The 15,715-nt window shown below is 54.5% G+C and overlaps 8 protein-coding genes across 8 annotated transcripts; 2 read left to right on the top strand and 6 right to left on the bottom strand.

Annotated features, from left to right (window-relative positions):
* Positions 1 to 849: 849 nt before the first annotated feature.
* C8A04DRAFT_29167 (uncharacterized protein) lies at positions 850 to 3,364 on the top strand (the record flags this gene model as incomplete). The annotated part of the gene is made up of 5 exons (XM_062780903.1): positions 850 to 934; positions 1,005 to 2,446; positions 2,520 to 2,996; positions 3,093 to 3,215; positions 3,302 to 3,364. 5 exons carry the CDS (start codon positions 850 to 852, stop codon positions 3,362 to 3,364), a joined length of 2,190 nt encoding a protein of 729 aa, XP_062636521.1.
* A 453-nt stretch (positions 3,365 to 3,817) lies between these two features.
* Positions 3,818 to 4,830, bottom strand: C8A04DRAFT_29166 (uncharacterized protein; the record flags this gene model as incomplete). The annotated part of the gene is made up of 4 exons (XM_062780902.1): positions 3,818 to 4,149; positions 4,234 to 4,392; positions 4,554 to 4,711; positions 4,784 to 4,830. The coding sequence occupies 4 exons, from the start codon at positions 4,828 to 4,830 to the stop codon at positions 3,818 to 3,820; spliced, it is 696 nt and encodes a 231-aa protein (XP_062636520.1).
* Positions 4,831 to 5,619: 789 nt separating this feature from the next.
* Positions 5,620 to 6,459, bottom strand: C8A04DRAFT_12599 (HSP20-like chaperone; the record flags this gene model as incomplete). The annotated part of the gene is made up of 2 exons (XM_062777392.1): positions 5,620 to 5,862; positions 5,932 to 6,459. The coding sequence occupies 2 exons, from the start codon at positions 6,457 to 6,459 to the stop codon at positions 5,620 to 5,622; spliced, it is 771 nt and encodes a 256-aa protein (XP_062636519.1).
* An 808-nt stretch (positions 6,460 to 7,267) lies between these two features.
* On the top strand, positions 7,268 to 8,311 carry C8A04DRAFT_12651 (Alpha/Beta hydrolase protein; the record flags this gene model as incomplete). Its single annotated transcript, XM_062777407.1, has 1 exon — positions 7,268 to 8,311. The coding sequence occupies one exon, from the start codon at positions 7,268 to 7,270 to the stop codon at positions 8,309 to 8,311; it is 1,044 nt and encodes a 347-aa protein (XP_062636518.1).
* Positions 8,312 to 8,357: 46 nt separating this feature from the next.
* Positions 8,358 to 9,325, bottom strand: C8A04DRAFT_29163 (uncharacterized protein; the record flags this gene model as incomplete). Its single annotated transcript, XM_062780901.1, has 2 exons — positions 8,358 to 9,137; positions 9,194 to 9,325. The coding sequence occupies 2 exons, from the start codon at positions 9,323 to 9,325 to the stop codon at positions 8,358 to 8,360; spliced, it is 912 nt and encodes a 303-aa protein (XP_062636517.1).
* A 1,115-nt stretch (positions 9,326 to 10,440) lies between these two features.
* Positions 10,441 to 11,647, bottom strand: C8A04DRAFT_12609 (uncharacterized protein; the record flags this gene model as incomplete). The annotated part of the gene is made up of 2 exons (XM_062777396.1): positions 10,441 to 10,899; positions 10,958 to 11,647. 2 exons carry the CDS (start codon positions 11,645 to 11,647, stop codon positions 10,441 to 10,443), a joined length of 1,149 nt encoding a protein of 382 aa, XP_062636516.1.
* A 1,387-nt stretch (positions 11,648 to 13,034) lies between these two features.
* On the bottom strand, positions 13,035 to 14,102 carry C8A04DRAFT_29161 (uncharacterized protein; the record flags this gene model as incomplete). Its single annotated transcript, XM_062780900.1, has 1 exon — positions 13,035 to 14,102. The coding sequence occupies one exon, from the start codon at positions 14,100 to 14,102 to the stop codon at positions 13,035 to 13,037; it is 1,068 nt and encodes a 355-aa protein (XP_062636515.1).
* Positions 14,103 to 14,704: 602 nt separating this feature from the next.
* On the bottom strand, positions 14,705 to 15,643 carry C8A04DRAFT_37694 (uncharacterized protein; the record flags this gene model as incomplete). The annotated part of the gene is made up of 1 exon (XM_062783980.1): positions 14,705 to 15,643. One exon carries the CDS (start codon positions 15,641 to 15,643, stop codon positions 14,705 to 14,707), a length of 939 nt encoding a protein of 312 aa, XP_062636514.1.
* Between the last annotated feature and the right edge of the window lie 72 nt (positions 15,644 to 15,715).

Raw genomic sequence — 15,715 nt, 5'->3', positions numbered from 1 at the left:
AAGTCAGGAAGTGTAAAGACCGCGCAAAACGGAAGATATACAAATCATCCAGCTCAAGAGAAAGCATCACGCGTGTCACGATGAAGTTACGGGAGTCGGCACCTTTAAGACCAATTAACTCCGCCACCACTCCGCAATTACGCCAAGATTTTGGGTTCTCCGAATCGGGTCATTCAACATTCCATCCACCATCCTTCCGTGGGTGAAAAGGTGGGGAAGGCTACAGAGAAAGTCCCATCAATATTCAACACTCCCATGGCCCCCTTATTCCTGATGTTCTTCATTCAGAAGCGAGGACCGCTTGTGATGTTTTGACGCTTTGAAGCGTGTCTATTTGGTTCTCGTTTAGGGAGTTTGTCGGTTTCGATATGGCCAAAAAGGGCGGCAGCCGGGCATAAGCTTCACCCTTTTACTCTATATAAACCCGCAATAACGTCTTACATAGTAATTACAGCCGATTAATCATGTACCGTGTTGCCTACCTATGTGGGCTAAGTAACCCCGCTGAAACAATGAAGTACCTAGGTAGGTTGCCTTATTTACGGAGGGAGGTTCCTCCTGGAGCATGTCCATCCAATGATAAATTTGGATGGGAGTCGCCTGGCCAGATTCAAAACGCCAACACGCAATTGGCGGCATCGACCCCTCTTTAATTCCTTCTTCACACCTGCAGGCCTCGAACCTCACGCCGCATCACACCAATTTGATCTTGCTTCCAAATCTCATAATTTCGCAATCTTGGACACTCAAGACATTGACCCCTCAAACAACAACACCCACCAGGAGTACCTGCGGAAGGGGTAGCGTGCGACCGCCTTGATTTTGCTTGTTTTTCACCACGATTGGAAAATGAGCCCGCGCTTTGCGTGCCCACTCTGTGGTGTTGGGATTTGCGGGCCTAACACCGAGATATGGCTTTCCGAGTACCGTGGCGGTGAGTGAGAATGTCTCGCACAATAGCTTCATCAACGACGACTTTCATCACTATCTAACGACACGTTCAGTCTACACCACACCAGAGAAATACACCCAACTAACAGGCGTCGGACGCAATGCGGAGATCGAAATATACCAATATATCGCCCCCCCAGACCCGTCGGCGCGTTGGGACGACCCCGGCTATGACAACCCTGAGGCTGACGAGTTCGGCGTGATGACCCAAGGACCACGAAACGGTCGGCACGGTTATGTCTTTCACGACGCATGTTGGTATCTGCTCGAGAAGGCCTTTGCGCCCGGGGACGTACCCCTCTCTAGGGTAATGGATCTTTGTGCTTCGATTCCGATGGAGATGGTGGGGCACAGGATGTACTGGGGGCATGACTATGGTGGCATGACGGTGCTCAGGAAGGAAAACACTTTCCCTTGGGAGACGCCGATTGTGGACCTCGGTGAAGATGAGGATTTGTGGGCAGAGAACGGGTACTTCGTCGACCCCCGGGCGACAGCAGAAGTGGATGAGATTGTAAGGGGAAAAACCCAAGAACCGCCCGCTGCTCCGCCATCCCTCGCCCCTGCTGTTACGTTATCACAGAGGAATAGTAATAACAGTAACAACAATACCGACGACAACAATGACAGCACTGACCTCAACCACAAGGAAAGCACCGACCACACCGACGGTGACCCCTTTATGACCCTTCCCCAAGAACTCTGCTCGACCATTGCGTCATATCTGCCCACCCGCGACGCCCTCAATGTCCGTCTGGCCTCCCGCTCGTTCTGGCACATTTACTACAGTCAGCAGTTCTGGGCCTCACGCTTTGCTGAGGCAGGGGAACGGTCATGGTTCTACGAACTCCGCGAGCGTCATGGCCAGCGCCTCTGGGAGGCTGACTGGCGCTGGATTTACCGTCGCACTGGATACACCCGTCTCTCCCCGGGTCTCCGCAACCGTGCGCGGATCTGGGGGTTGATACTGGGTCTAGTTCCCGTCTTGAACTTGCGATGGGCCGACCTACCCGACCCTTTACCGCAGAGCTGGCAAGTTCCACCCAAGCCGGCAGAGAAAGGCGACGCCGATCTTCCGTGGCTTTCGGTCGGCGGAAACATGAAAGGCGACCCGGAAAACTCTTCCCCGCTGGAAATCGGCGGACGGCTACTACGTAGCGAACGTGTTGGTATTCCCGAGCGCGTTGCAAGCGTCGACGTTTCCACAACCCGCCTTGCCAATTCAGGGTATATTGCCGGCCTTTCCTTAACATTAGTTTCCGGAGCTGTAATCCGGGTGGGACGTGGAGACTTTGCGCAGGGGTCGGTACGCTTGCGTGAGGGGCTCATGGGGTTTCATGTGGCGGTTGGGCTGAACGGAATCCATGGGCTGCGGTGTGTGGATGGTGGCCAGGAAGAAGAGGTATCGGCCTGGTTAGGGTTTGCGGAGGACGTGCCACAGACAACGAGGCTGACTTTAGGATGGCCTGTAGCGGCGTTGGAAATCGGGTTTGATGTAAGCCCTCATCGAGTGTTCAGCCATTTCCAGCCCCCAGGTCTCTCGCTAATCACCACTGCGAACCGTACAGGGCTTCAAAATAGTTAGCATTGCTGTCGCCCTAGGGCCAACAACATCTAGCCCCGGCCCCTCTCCAAAGGCTAATATCCGCCACGCCAGCGTCTGGTACCCAACCCTACCGCCCCCGACAGTCAACCTTCACGACACGTTCTTCCCCGCTGCCCTCACGTCCACCCGCGGCTTGCATCCGCTCTTTTGGACTTCCTTCGGGGGCCCAGGTGGCATCTACCTCCGGCATCTCACCAAAATAACGATATGCTGGGAAGGTCTGTCCCGGATTGAGTTTTCATTCGACCCAGCAGCCGATGTGCCCGATGAGTCAAGAGTATTTGGCCGGATCGAAGACAGGAGGTGGACAAAGAAAATTGAGCTCGAAATCGATGGGCCTGGGGGTGAGGTTGTGGATCGCATTGAGGTTGCACAGCATGTTGTAAAAACGGATCCGACGTGGAGGAAAGAGTCTGGGGGGACTTTGGCCTGGCTTAAGGTGAGTTGCTTGTCAATATCCGGCACCCACGAGGAGTCGAGGACGATATAAACGGGGTGATTGGATGACCTTACTAACGAGTAATTAAACAATTAGATATCGACGAACCGCGGACGGAAATGTGAGATTCGTAGCTCATCCATCCGCCGCAAGGACACACAAACGAGGGTATTTTCCGCCAAGGAAGGGAGTGTGATCACAGGGTTTTACGGGGTACAGGTCTGTTTGTCCCCATCTGCTTATTAACAAAAGTTTTATTACTTTCAGGACGGGCTACTGACAGCAGTCTATTTACTCCTTGACAGTATACAAATATGGGGACTAGCATAACGTCTCTCGGTGTCATGACGGATACTATTGCGTCGTGATTGGGTATATGAGCATCAACATGAACTTGACGACCTGGCATGCGTACGACCGTTAGCCGTGGCGCTCTTTAACCTAATTACTGAACGAAGCGGACCGCTTTTAAACCTCGTCAAAAACGTAGGTGCGCCTTAATAAGAAACTTATCTCTACCACATTCAAGTTTGAGCCTGAGCCGTGTTGCAGCCTTTCAAACCGAGCTAGACCTGCAGCAACTTCATGAGTCCTGGCTGCCTGCCAATTCACCACAGAAGCTGAGCGTGCTACCAAGCCATGCCTGGATGTAGGCTGCAAAGTGACACAGAATTTGGGCCTGCGCCAACTCGGAGAAAGGTGAGCAGACGATCCGGTTAAGAAGCTTCTTCTCTTAGCAGGTCACCCTCAGAAGTACGGCACATACTAGTACATGGAAATTATCAAAAACGTGATTTAACTGTCTTCGGAAACGGCTACGACTAAACGAAAAAGGTGGCCAAGTTGCGATGTGTCCTTGAGTTTATTTCTAACAGCCGTGTCTCGTTCTCCGGCGTCAAAACGCCGTGTCTGCAAAAGTGCGCAACCCACTGGATTCCCACAATCGGTTTGAAGTCGTCTTCGAAGAGAGCCTTCATAACTTCGCCCTCAGTCATCGTAACAAACTCTGAGACCTCCCCATCGTTAGGCCTTGGGGTAATCTCCGCGGGAAGTTCCATCTCGAACACATGGAGGACATGGGGATACGACCCCGGGTTGTCGAGAAAGCTGTAGTCCAGATGGTACGAGACAATGCCGCACGACTTCAGGTGCGCTGCGGAAATATCAACAGGGATGCTGGCCTACTCTTCCGACTCTCTAATCATGGCCGCAAATGCCGTTTCTCCGAGCTTCATACCGCCGCCGGCAGTTGTGTCCAGCTTTCCAAGATGCATCTTCTTGTTCATTGACCGCCGCTGAAGCCAATACTTCCTCTTGCCCTCGGAGGTCATTGTCCAGGCAATGAGATGCACCCCAAAAGAGAGCACTCCAAAGAGCTGGCTTCCGCCGTTGTATGCTCCCCTTCCGGAGTCAGCACACGCACTGGCTCCCCGGTCCAGGACAATTCCTTGATATTGCCTTCGGCCTTGGCCCGAGAAATTATCTCATTGATCAGCCGCGTTCGAGTTTCAAAAAGGTCGCCTCCGTCAGCTGAGGTTTGAAGGTGCAGCCTCCTACGTTCCTGGTCAATTGTCCAGTATCGAGGCCAAGTGACGCTGTGGATGACGGAGAAGTGCACATATCCCAGGGGTTTGGGATATGAGTCGATGGTGAAATAGTAGTAGTTCTTCATGAAACTGGCGTACGAATGCGGGTCATCCGAGTAGTAGGGGAAGCTAGCAGAAATTGCAGTGTGAGGTTCAAGCCCTTGTGAAAGAAACAATTTGCCAGAGCGCCGCAGTACGTACCTGTCGAACTTGTCGGCAATGTCGAAGAAATTGCGAGTTCCGGCCATCTCGGCGAATCGGCGATGATCAAGATCAAAAAATGTAGACGAACCCCAGAGCGCTCAATTTCACAGGTCAACGAGCGAAGTCCGTTGCCCAGTTGTCAATTTCACGTGCCTGCAAGTCACGATTTCACCTGGGAGCAAATCCAAAGAAACAAAGCGGCCGGGCCGGCTCCACATACACCCTTGGTTTCATGGTCTGCAATCAACGCCAGCCTAACCGCAGTTTCCACAGTCAAGCGCACGTTAGATAACTGTTTCGCACCTCCCAACGTCATCGATTCTTCTGGTCATCTAGGGAACTGGCCGGGAATTTAGCGATTTTCATACAGGAAAGACGTAGATCGGTCTTAAGACGCGCCTCATGAAAAAAATCTGTCAGAAGCAGTTGCATAGAGTTTCTAGTAATATTAACTATATTATGATATGACCAACTTGTTAATTACGAAGTACCTTAAACTATCTCTACCTTACAAATAATTATTAATATCCACTGTATTATGATCGGTTCCTCATATTCTGATCCTCGTCATTCCCAACCACTTTCTCCCTAAGATTTCTTCCGCCTTGTGAACTATCAGGTCCACTGGCCCAAATAACCATACAAGTTTCGCTGACGTCACAACAAGAGGGGGAAACAGTTTAATTCAATGTGCTTCAATTCACTAACTTCCAAGTCTAACGATGCTTAAATGCCAAATCCTAACTCCAGTAACTCCAAAGGTACATGTAGCTAAAAACCATTGCCTGAATGCGCCTTGCGATTCTCGAAGTCGAAAGAGACCCACGACGAGATTAGAAAATGACAATCTTCCTAGGAGCAGTGAGCTTCGCCTTCGGCACCACAATGCTCAAGATGCCGTTGTTCAAGTTGGCGGTGACGGCGTCCTCGTCAATCCGCGAAGCGAAGTTGAAGACCCGGCGGAACTGGCCAATCGACCGCTCACGAACCCAGTACTTGTGCTGAGCCTGCTGTGGCTTCTGCTGCTGCTGCTTCTTGGCCTGTTCTTGTTGCGGCACGACCGCGGGCGTGATCTCCTGGTCACGGGTGGGGGTCGCGGGAGCGGACGCGATGTGGCTGCCGGCTTGCGATGCCGAGTCGGTCACCTCAGACCAAGAAGAACCCGGGGTCGACGGCCGGGAGTTATTCTCGTCCTCCGGGTCGTCCTCAACGGTAGCTTGATGGGAGGAGCGGCGGGACTTCTTGCCCTCGGGCTCAGTCGCGACGGGGGCCGATTCCTCGGCTACGTTCTTGCTCTCATCGACAGTGCTCTCGGCAGCCGGGGCGGTGGCCGGGGCCGTGATTTCATTGGTCGGGGCCGGGCCGTAGTTGCGCTCAACGTGGCCGCTGATGACAATGGTCTCGTGGCCAGGGAACTCAATGTTGAGGTTCTCGCGCTCCACGCCGGGAAGTTCGCCGTACAACTCGTATGCGTTCTCGGTCTCCCTGACGTCCCAGTTGGGGTGAATGGTGGCGCGGCGAGGCTGGCATTGTCTAGCCTTCTGACGGAACTGCGCCGGGGCTACAAAGGCCGGGCAGTGATTCGCCGACTTGTTCTGTTGAGTTTCGATCTCATTGAGAAGCTGGAACAGGCCAGCGTTGAAGTCATCGGAAATGGGGAGGAAGAAGCTCATTTTGTCGATGTGTTGGATTGGTGTGTTGGGAGGTGCTCTAGGCAGGCTTATGCCAAAAAGATTTCAGAAGATGGAGTTGAAGGTTGAAAGTGTGTGCGTGTTGGTTGCTTGGTTGAAGCTTTGGATGTGTGTGTGTGTGTTTGTGTGTGTGTTTCTGGAGGAGACAAGATTCAGGGAACTGGGAAATTGAGATTCTTAAATACACGTTGAATTGGAAACAACATTGTGCTAGGCAGTATGTCAAACGCGTCCAAAGAACCCATTACAAAGATTCAGGTGGCGTCGAGAATGACCGAGAAGGTTGTCGATGTTGCTTGTGAAACCGAAACACGGGCTGAGCTTACAATGCTTGAATGGTTGTCGCTGGAAAGTCCTGTCAGCGACTAGAAACTTTGAGAAGGTTCCATCTGGTTCCACACTAAAATGACAAATTAAACACTCCAGGGTTAGGGTTATGGCAGCTTGGCGCAACAAAATAACCCTAACCCGCACCATGCTGTCCCAGCTGTGTGACTGTTAATGACAACGATAACAAGAAAAGGTGAGATTATACGGTGTCCCTAGGGAACTAGGCTCACCAGGTAAGAATTGCACTTCTGCCTTTGTCGATGAAGAGGTCCTATCTAATCGCGGGGCACTTTCGTGGGTTTGGGACACTCCGGCCTGGGCTTTAAACGCGCCGAGCCAGCCCCACTGTTCCCTCGGCAGACATCAAGTCGACCAAACAACTTCTGTTTTTCAATTCAATAAAACAGCACTTGTTTAATTGTTGCGAAGAGGAGGGTCTTTACCGGCCACAATTGTGACTATGAATTACTCAACTTTCACTACTACGGACAACTGCGTCCTTGCCTTCCAATCTTCCCTCCCTCTCGCCACTCCCACAAACCCCTCACTACCCCCTTCATCAACCTCATCGTCGACAACAAACCCAAACACCTGCATCCTCCTCCTCCACGGCTTCTCCGGTTCGTCCGCCTACTTCACCCGCAACACCACCCCGCTCTCATCTTCCCCCGCAAACCACTGGGTAGTATGTCCCGACATGCGCGGCCACGGCCGCTCCGGCCACAACCCCTCCCGCGGCGGCTTCCACGTCGCGCGTCTCGCAGCCGACCTACGCGAGCTTCTTCTCCATCTCCGCAAGAGTAACGCTCTACCCAACGGTTCCCCGCTCAAGGTGGTCCCCGTCGGTTGTTCCATCGGCGCAGCCGTAGTCTGGACCTACCTCGAACTTTTCGGCGAGACTAGCCTCGTCGCAGATGATGTTGAGCTGGCAGGATACGTATTTGTTGACCAGGCGCCACTACAGGACCGAGCGGCCCTTGGACTGGGCGGGACTTGGGGCGCGGGCCTAGCGCATCGCGGGTGTTTCGATGAAGAGACTATGTTGGCAGCGCAGCGGGCGTGGATGGCGGAAGATGCCGGCGTACGGAAGGAAACACACCGCGGTTTGGTGGGCGAGTGTTTGGGGTATCGATTTGCTCCGAATACTAGCGATTCCATTGGAGTAGAGGAGGCGGAGCGGGACGAGGAGTTTTTCACCGGGATTAGCGAGCTCTGTGATGGGACCTGGTTGGCCCGCTTGTTGGCGGACCATACTAGGTACGATCATCGGGAAGCGTGTGAAGGGATCACCAAGCCAGTGTTGGTCATGGCGGGTAAAAGGAGTGGGTGCTTCTCGCTGGAAGGGATGGGAGAAACAGTGAGACGGGCCAAGAGTGGAGGCAATGAAGATGCGGAGTTGATGGTGTTTGAATCAGGGCATTGGTTGTTCTACGAAGAGCCTGAGCGGTTCAACAAGGAATTGCTTGGGTTTGTAGAACGATGCACCAAAGAGAAAAAGAAGTGAGGTTGTTGGATTCAATCTATTACTGGGTTGCAGGTCCAGCCTATCCCTAGTCTTTGGGTTTGAATCTACCCTTACTCAACTTATTTGGCACTCCTAGATGAGTGAGCACCGTCGTTGGGCCGCGCTCCAACCAGTTATTCACCTCCTTGTCGCTCCCTACCCACACCATCCCTAGCATGCCCGCTGCGTTCGCTGCGTTCGCAATTACACCCTCCCACTTATCACTCCGTCGCGGAATCACCACTATCCATTTTTTATCCAGCACCACGTTATGGGGAACGGCAGGCTGCCCTTCCGCAGGCGGATTAATGCGCAGCGCCCGTGCAGCCTCTCGCAGAAGCTCCTGATACGCTGTCAACAGCTCCTGCGCTGGGGGCAATCCGTTTCGAAACTGGCGCTTGAACACCTTGAACGGGAGCTTATGCACTTCGCCATCAGGCCATAGCTGGAACTTCTCCGGCGCTGCAAATACCTGCATGTGCTTATGCAAGCGGCTACAGCCCCCCTTAATTCCGCAGTTGAAGATGGCGAGATGGCGCGTTGTGAAAGAGGAAATCACCCGGCCCACGGCCGTGATGTCGTCGAAGTCCAGTGGCTCGAATTGTCTCCGGAAGCCGTTCTTTGTGAGAATGAGGTAATGCGGCCTAACAGAGGGGAATTTGTTGATGGTGAGAAAGTGAGTATCCCCAATGGAAGCCACGTCGTAACCGGTCACGTCGATGTCGCTGCCGGGCCGGCATCCCTGGTGTTGAGCAGCGGCGTGTTGCTGGGGGTTGACAGGGGCTAGTGGTTTTTTGGCGTGGCTGTTGAGGATGCGGAACTCGAACTGTATTCTTGTTAGCTAAGGGGGGAACTTGGCATACTTACTGGCGTTGGTCTCACAGTAAGTTCCTGGTCTGTGCACATCACTGTACGATAATTTTCGTCAAAGATGACCAGACCCTTCGCAATTAGCTTGTTGAACTTAGCCAGGAGCCACGTTTCAGTCGACTGACTAGTCGACTGTGTCGACATGGTTTGCAAATTCCGATATGGTTGGGGTGATGCTTTTGGTGTGGGAACCTATGAGGGCGAATTGGGGTTTGTGTGGGATAACTTGTCTCCTGATACCGAGGTCAGACGTGAATTGGACTTTGGGTAGAATAGTCTTATATGAAGTTAAGAACAGCCGAGTTCGCGTCCAATTCGTTTGGCGGGAACCTGGGTTTGAAGTTACGATGACCCTGCCCCACAGCATGGCCGTGGTGTTTCGGCGGCCACCGTGCCAGCCTTCTAACTCGCGTATCTAACAACAAGTGAAGCAAATGCAAAGACACGTGCGAGGCACCGCTGGGCTCTTACTAAGCCTATAAGAAAGACAATCCCCCCCAATTCACCTCTTGTTATCGATTTTCTGTTCTCACATGTTTATTCGGGTATCAGTAATTATTGCACTAGTTAGCATTTGGGTGAAAAACTGAGCTGAGTGGTCAACCCAGACAAACCAGGGGCGGAAATTACGGCGGGCCCACTCCACAGGGCCGTCGCAGCCGCTGGTTTGTGACCAAACCTCTTGGCCCAGGTAATTTTGGGGAAATAACACATCAATTTTCGCAAGCGCTTGATGGCAGTCACGAGTTCGCCCGATCGCCCCTTCCCTTCTAAGGCTCTAAACCTAATGAAAATTTCCATTCCTTTTTTCCCAAATCCGCAACTGCCAAACTATGTCCAGACGCAAAACCTGTCTCAAACTCCACACACATCATGATTTCCTCCACAAACCGCTTTCCACGAATCGTTAGAACACAACGCGTCGCCCATTCTCACGGCCCTCACGGGCCTCGCCGCCTCACCCAGGTCGGCTTCACGGCCGCCACGAGTTTGGACCGTCCCAAGCGAGCTGGTCAGCCTTAGAACCTGTGAGGAAACTGGCCCCATTACGAAGTATCAGCCTCGTGAAAAGGTCAATTTTGTGGGGAATCCCCGACTAATTCATAGAATCCACCGCGTCCCAAGTTTCACCACACGACATCCATCAACTCAGTCGAGCATGAAGAGTCAGTTGCCAACCATGCGCGAATCTCATCCAAACAACAAATGAAACGCGGGGGTGAGAATTGCGCCGAAAGAGTTTCCACGGGACAACACTATTACCAGTTTTGAGCCCGAGCCACCGGAGGAGGTTCTGGAGCTGGCGCGCCAACGTGTGAGAGCCCGGACAACGGCCTCACGTTTCCATTGGGATACCCCTGATGGTAGGGCGCTTGTGGCGGTAATGCCATTGGGGGCAACCTCGTGCCGGAATGCGGGCCGCTCGAGGGGATGAATGGGGGCGGCGGCATACTCCGATCGACTGAGCCAGGGACCGACATTGGGACTGTGACCACCCCTGGGCCCGGGGCCCTGTCTAAATCAACGCCGTGTCCGGTAAATGCCGTCCCGAACTCGCTCCCGACCGGAAGCCCTGGCATCGGAAGAGCCCCCTGGCCGACACTCATGACCTCCGCCTGCGCTTCTCGCGTCTTCTGTGAGATCCGGCTATCTCGCCGGGCCCGATTCGTGTACGACCGAGCGTTGGACTGGATGGTCCGCAGCCCGGCGTTCATGCACTGTGCGAGATCTGTCAGCGCACTTATATGCGGCCTCAGCCCTGGTAAAAAGACTCACCAGCGCTTCCACGGTATCCCATTTCATCCCCACGCGGTCTGCCAACCCCGACCATATCTCGCGCCTCATATTCATATACTCGTTCGACACACTCTCCAACCTGCGTCCGGTGTAATCGTGTATTCCCCGTCGCTCGACCAGTCGCTCGTACCGTTTTCGACATGCGTTGGCCGATTTAGTCGGGAAATGGGCCTCCTTAAGATCGGCCCAGTTTTGGCCCTGCGACCGCGCCTGGATCAGTCGTTTGTCGTCATCCGCCGTCCACGTACCGTGGTTGTATATCGAGTATGGATACTCTGCCAGCGCCGCCGATTCATCGCCCACCAGGTCAGGATGTTGGATCTGCTTTTCGGATGTGGCGCCTTCCCTGTGTTCGCGGCCAGCTGTGGGCGAGGCTGTCTCGATATGTGCGGGGATAGGAACTCGTGGTGCGGTATTATCGGTCGTGGGAAGCGGAGGTGCTGCAAGCGGTAATGGGGGCAATAATGGTGGTGGTGGTGGAGGTGGTGGTGGATAGCGAAGTGATTCGACTCGAGGATCGGTGCTCGGTTGCTGGGCTGCAATCAAACGGTATCCCCCCGTCTGGGTTCCGAGACTTGGGAGCTGAGGACCGGACGAGCTGTTTCCCAACCGCTGGTTGGAGCTTATATCTCGACTGGAACGCCGCGGTGCGTGCCGTGACCTCGTCATCGCTATTGCTTCGAGTCACGGCTGGGTTGCCTCGCCTTTGGTGTATCGATGCCAAACCACTCTCTCGGCGTATCTTTCGACTCGATACGGGACGTTCAGGTTCTCCGCGGACTTTTCGGCCAGGGCAGTGACCAGATGTCGCTCGGTTCTCGTTCAACTCGGCCTCCTCGGGCGGTCAGGCTAGATCGGGATGATGAGGTAATTCTCCCCCCTTCCCCGGGGATCGGCCCTCTTGAAGCAGGCAGTCGCCTCCCCCGGAAGAACAGATCGCTGTGGAACCTCCCACTGCGAATCAGAGCGGGCCCGGAGGCCGCTGCAGAGGTGCCGGTGCAGAGGCGTGGGTCTAAAGGGCGGCCGCAGGATATGCGGCCTGGCTGTCTGCCTTTCAGGTTCAGCCCCGGGCACGACTTCGCCCCGCTGCTTGCTGCTCGCCGTCCACGGCCTGCACAGACGCCTAAGCGACCAGGCCAGACCAGACGGGACGGACAAAGTGTTCAGAGGTCAGCAGCTTTGTGGTCTCTCGACTCTCACATTGGAAACAAAAGAGGTGATTCTACGGTCCCATATTTTGTGGGCGATGAGAATGATTCGGGGGCACAGGACGGCACCCGCTCTTACCGGCGCCGCTTCCGGTCCACGATCCTAGACATCGATCTGAAAATACTACCCTTTGTTCACCATGGGAAAGGGGTTGGGACAGGGAACCACCTGGAACGTGCCAACTCAGGTCGCCAAGGGGGGAATGCACCGGACGGATTATTACTTTTTCCCGGCCTAGCTGCATCGAAGCAGCCATTCCAGAAGGCCTGCCAGACCGTTCTTCTCCCCTTTTGCTGCCAGCCAACTCGCTGTGCAGCGGGTCGTCTCTGGTTGCATGCCAAGCGAGCCCCTTCAGCCAGTAGCATCAGTTCGGGACATTACAGAGCGAACCACCAACCTGCAGGTGCAGGGTTTCACCGGGTCCCATCGAGGGCCGTCGGCCAAGTCAGTAGCCGGAGTATCTGAGAGACTCGGACCAGCCGTGGCTTGGAGTGCTTCACTTTTTGTCTCTGTTTTGGGGTCATGGGCGGCAGCTACGAGTGCGCGGGCCGTGTACGACAGCGCCCGGCAATATGAACTTTGGCGCAGCGGAAAACGAAGATAACCTTAGGACCCGCCCGTCAGCTGAGTGGGGTCGCCCTTCCAGGTTCATAGATCTCGTGTTAAACAAGATTGATTTCGGACTTCCTAGCACGATTATCCGCGTTGAAGAAAGGAGAAAAATATTAAACTCTGTGGTACGGCATGGGAAAGGTGAGCCCAAGATACTTGCCAAATCAAATATCGGGTACCACAACGTAATTAGCTCAACCCTTTCCCAAAACCCAAGCTAGGGCAACGGGCCCATCTACTCCTCGTCTTCCATTCTCTCCGTGTCTTCCCCAGCGTCGTCCATCATATCCTCCTCAATTTCAGTCTCGTACCCGTCCTGCCCCTCCTGCACAGCCCCGAACCCTACCTCTCCATCCTCCGTCTCGCTCTCCATCTCAAGTTCACTCCCAACTTCGCTCTCCCCTTCCCTCTCTAACTCACTTTCAGGTCCACCCTCAAACTCACTCCCACGCTCCTCCAAACCATCAGACCCATCCCCACCCTCACTATCCTCGCTATACTCACTACATTCACTGTCCTCCTCAGTATTACCCCCTTCCCCAAAAAACCGAGCCAACACCTCCGTCCTCTCCCGTAATTCCGGGCTAGGCTCAATCTCCACCCGCATGTCCACCCTCACCCAATCCCGGTGGCCCCGCGCGCGGATCATGTCGACTTGTTGGACTAGCTCGTTGGATGTGAGGCCTGTCATGGAGAGGTAGCGGCCGTCTGTGGCGGGGGTGTGGGAGTGGGTGGTTGCGGTTGGGGTGCTGCTTTTGGTCGTGCTGGTGGCATCGAGAGTGTTGTCGCTGGTGCTGCTGCTGGTAGTAGTGGTCATGGCTACGCCGTCCCAGATGAAGCCCCGTTCTGCGTGGTAGTCGATCTCACGGTTGAAATGGTAGGGTGTGTAGTGGACCATGTCACGGATGCGCACAAGACAGGCATTATCGATGGAGCGGAGGAAGAAATCGGGGGGTGTTGACGTTGGTGGTGATGTTGATGTTGATGTTGCTATTTCCACAGGCGGCGAAGAAACGGGTGCTGTGGCCAACGGCGAGTTAGGCGAAGTTGATTGGGATGGTCGGCCGGTGAGTATGTCGGTGCTGGAAGGTGGGTAGGAGATGGAGCTGGTGTCGGGGAGAAGGACGTGAGTGGCGAAGGTTATGGGGGAGAGAGGGTGGCTGTAGAGGGTTGTGCCGTCGTCGAGTCGGAGGGAGGCGGTGTCGTAGGTAGCTAGCGGCGGGGGGTCGGGGGTTGGGAGGCGGTAGTAGAGGGTTGTGCGGAGGTTGATTAGGAGAGGGGTAGAGGCGTGGAAAAGGGACATTTTGGTAGCTCAGGGACGGCCGTTTGCCGCCGTTAGTGTGAAGTGGTGTTTAGTAGTGAACAAAATGGATGCTGGGTGATGGAAAGAGAAGATTAGTAACTGGGTAAGCTATTTATACCTAGAGTAGCCAACAGATGCCCTCCTAGCCACTTTCTGTTGTGGGATTTCTTTACTAGGTACTCTCTTCAAAGGTCACGCCCAACGGCCCGGGCTTCAAAGCCTGTTCTAATAGAGTCACGAGAGTCCCGTTCAGCTATTTGGCACGCCGGAGAACGTTTGGCTGTTGACTTCAGCACGATAACACATGCAAAGCAGCAATTGTGATAAGGTGAATGCCCGATAGTGCTGATACAGCGAAGTCACCTTGTTCTTGAATGACGCGAACACAGAAGCAGTCCAGCGCAAGAACTAAAATCTCAATCAGTTGAATGATGAGAAAGAAAGAGGAAGAGGGAAGAGAATCAAAGACTGCCAGAACTAAGTCCCATTCATAACAACCACAGCCAACAAAGACAAGGCCCCAGGCGTAGACCCAGGCCACAAAGAGTAGCGAGTGAGCGTAATGTAATACCGTACAGCAACACCACAATCTCCCGTTACCACTAAGCAGCCTGGTAAGTCTCCTCAAACGCCGCCTTCTCCCTCTCAGCAAACTGCTCAAACGTGCCCACCTCCACACCCCAGCCCTTCGCAACCTCCTTCGCATCTTTATCCCCCAGCGGCCGCACATCCCGCAGCTCTTCCTGCATCGCCAACAAAGGGTTCGTCGGAATCCCCTCCTTGATCTGCTCATCCGTCAAATACTCCACCTTGATTTCCCGCCCGGCCGCACCGCCAATGATCTTCATCGCCCGCTCAAACGTCACCGTCTGGCTGATTACATCAACAACCCGTCCCTGAAACCTATCCGGATCCTGGAACGCAGCCACCGCAAACCGCGCGATATCCTCGTGGTCAATCATCGGCAATCCACTCGTCGGCCGAAACCCCACGGTAAACGCCCCGCTTTGTGTAGAGCCCGGGTACAGCATATTGACCCGCGGCGCGAGGAAGTTGCTCATGAAGAATCCCGGGCGGAGGATCGTCCAGCGCGGGAAGATGAAGGGCACGCTGTCCCCCGCCTGCAGACCGCGCTCTAGCTCGAGCTTGGAGCGGAAAACGACAGATAAGAAGTGCGACGGGTCGCGTTTCAGCACCGGCATGTCGATGCCGCTGCTGTAGACGACGTGTTGGACGCCTGCGGCGGTGGCGGCAGCCAGGATGGTTTCGCCGTCTTGACGTTCCGCATCCGGGTTGGTGATGTCCGGGACGAGGTTGAGGAAGAGAAGGTCGCAGCCGGTGAGGGCGGTGGTGAGCACGGCGGTGTCGTTCCAGGAGCCGGCGTGGACGTGGACGCCCAGGGAGGTCAGAGCCGTGGCGGCTGGGGAGGAAGGGTCGCGGGCGGTAGTGTGGACGGTCCAGTTGAGGGCGCGCAGTTGGCGGGCGAGGGCGCCGCCTTGGAGGCCGGTGGCGCCGCAGATGAAGATAGTGTGAGTAGCCATGGTGAATTATCTGAAGTGAGAACTATGGTTTGGGGATTTGTGGGTGTTCTTGTTGTTGTGTATAAGTAGAAG

Source organism: Dichotomopilus funicola (genome assembly GCF_033296635.1).
Source record: "Dichotomopilus funicola strain CBS 141.50 unplaced genomic scaffold C8A04scaffold_36, whole genome shotgun sequence".
Lineage (NCBI taxonomy): Eukaryota > Fungi > Ascomycota > Sordariomycetes > Sordariales > Chaetomiaceae > Dichotomopilus > Dichotomopilus funicola.
The sequence above is the reverse complement of the archived record's forward strand: the minus strand, read 5'-3'. Positions and strand labels throughout refer to the sequence as shown.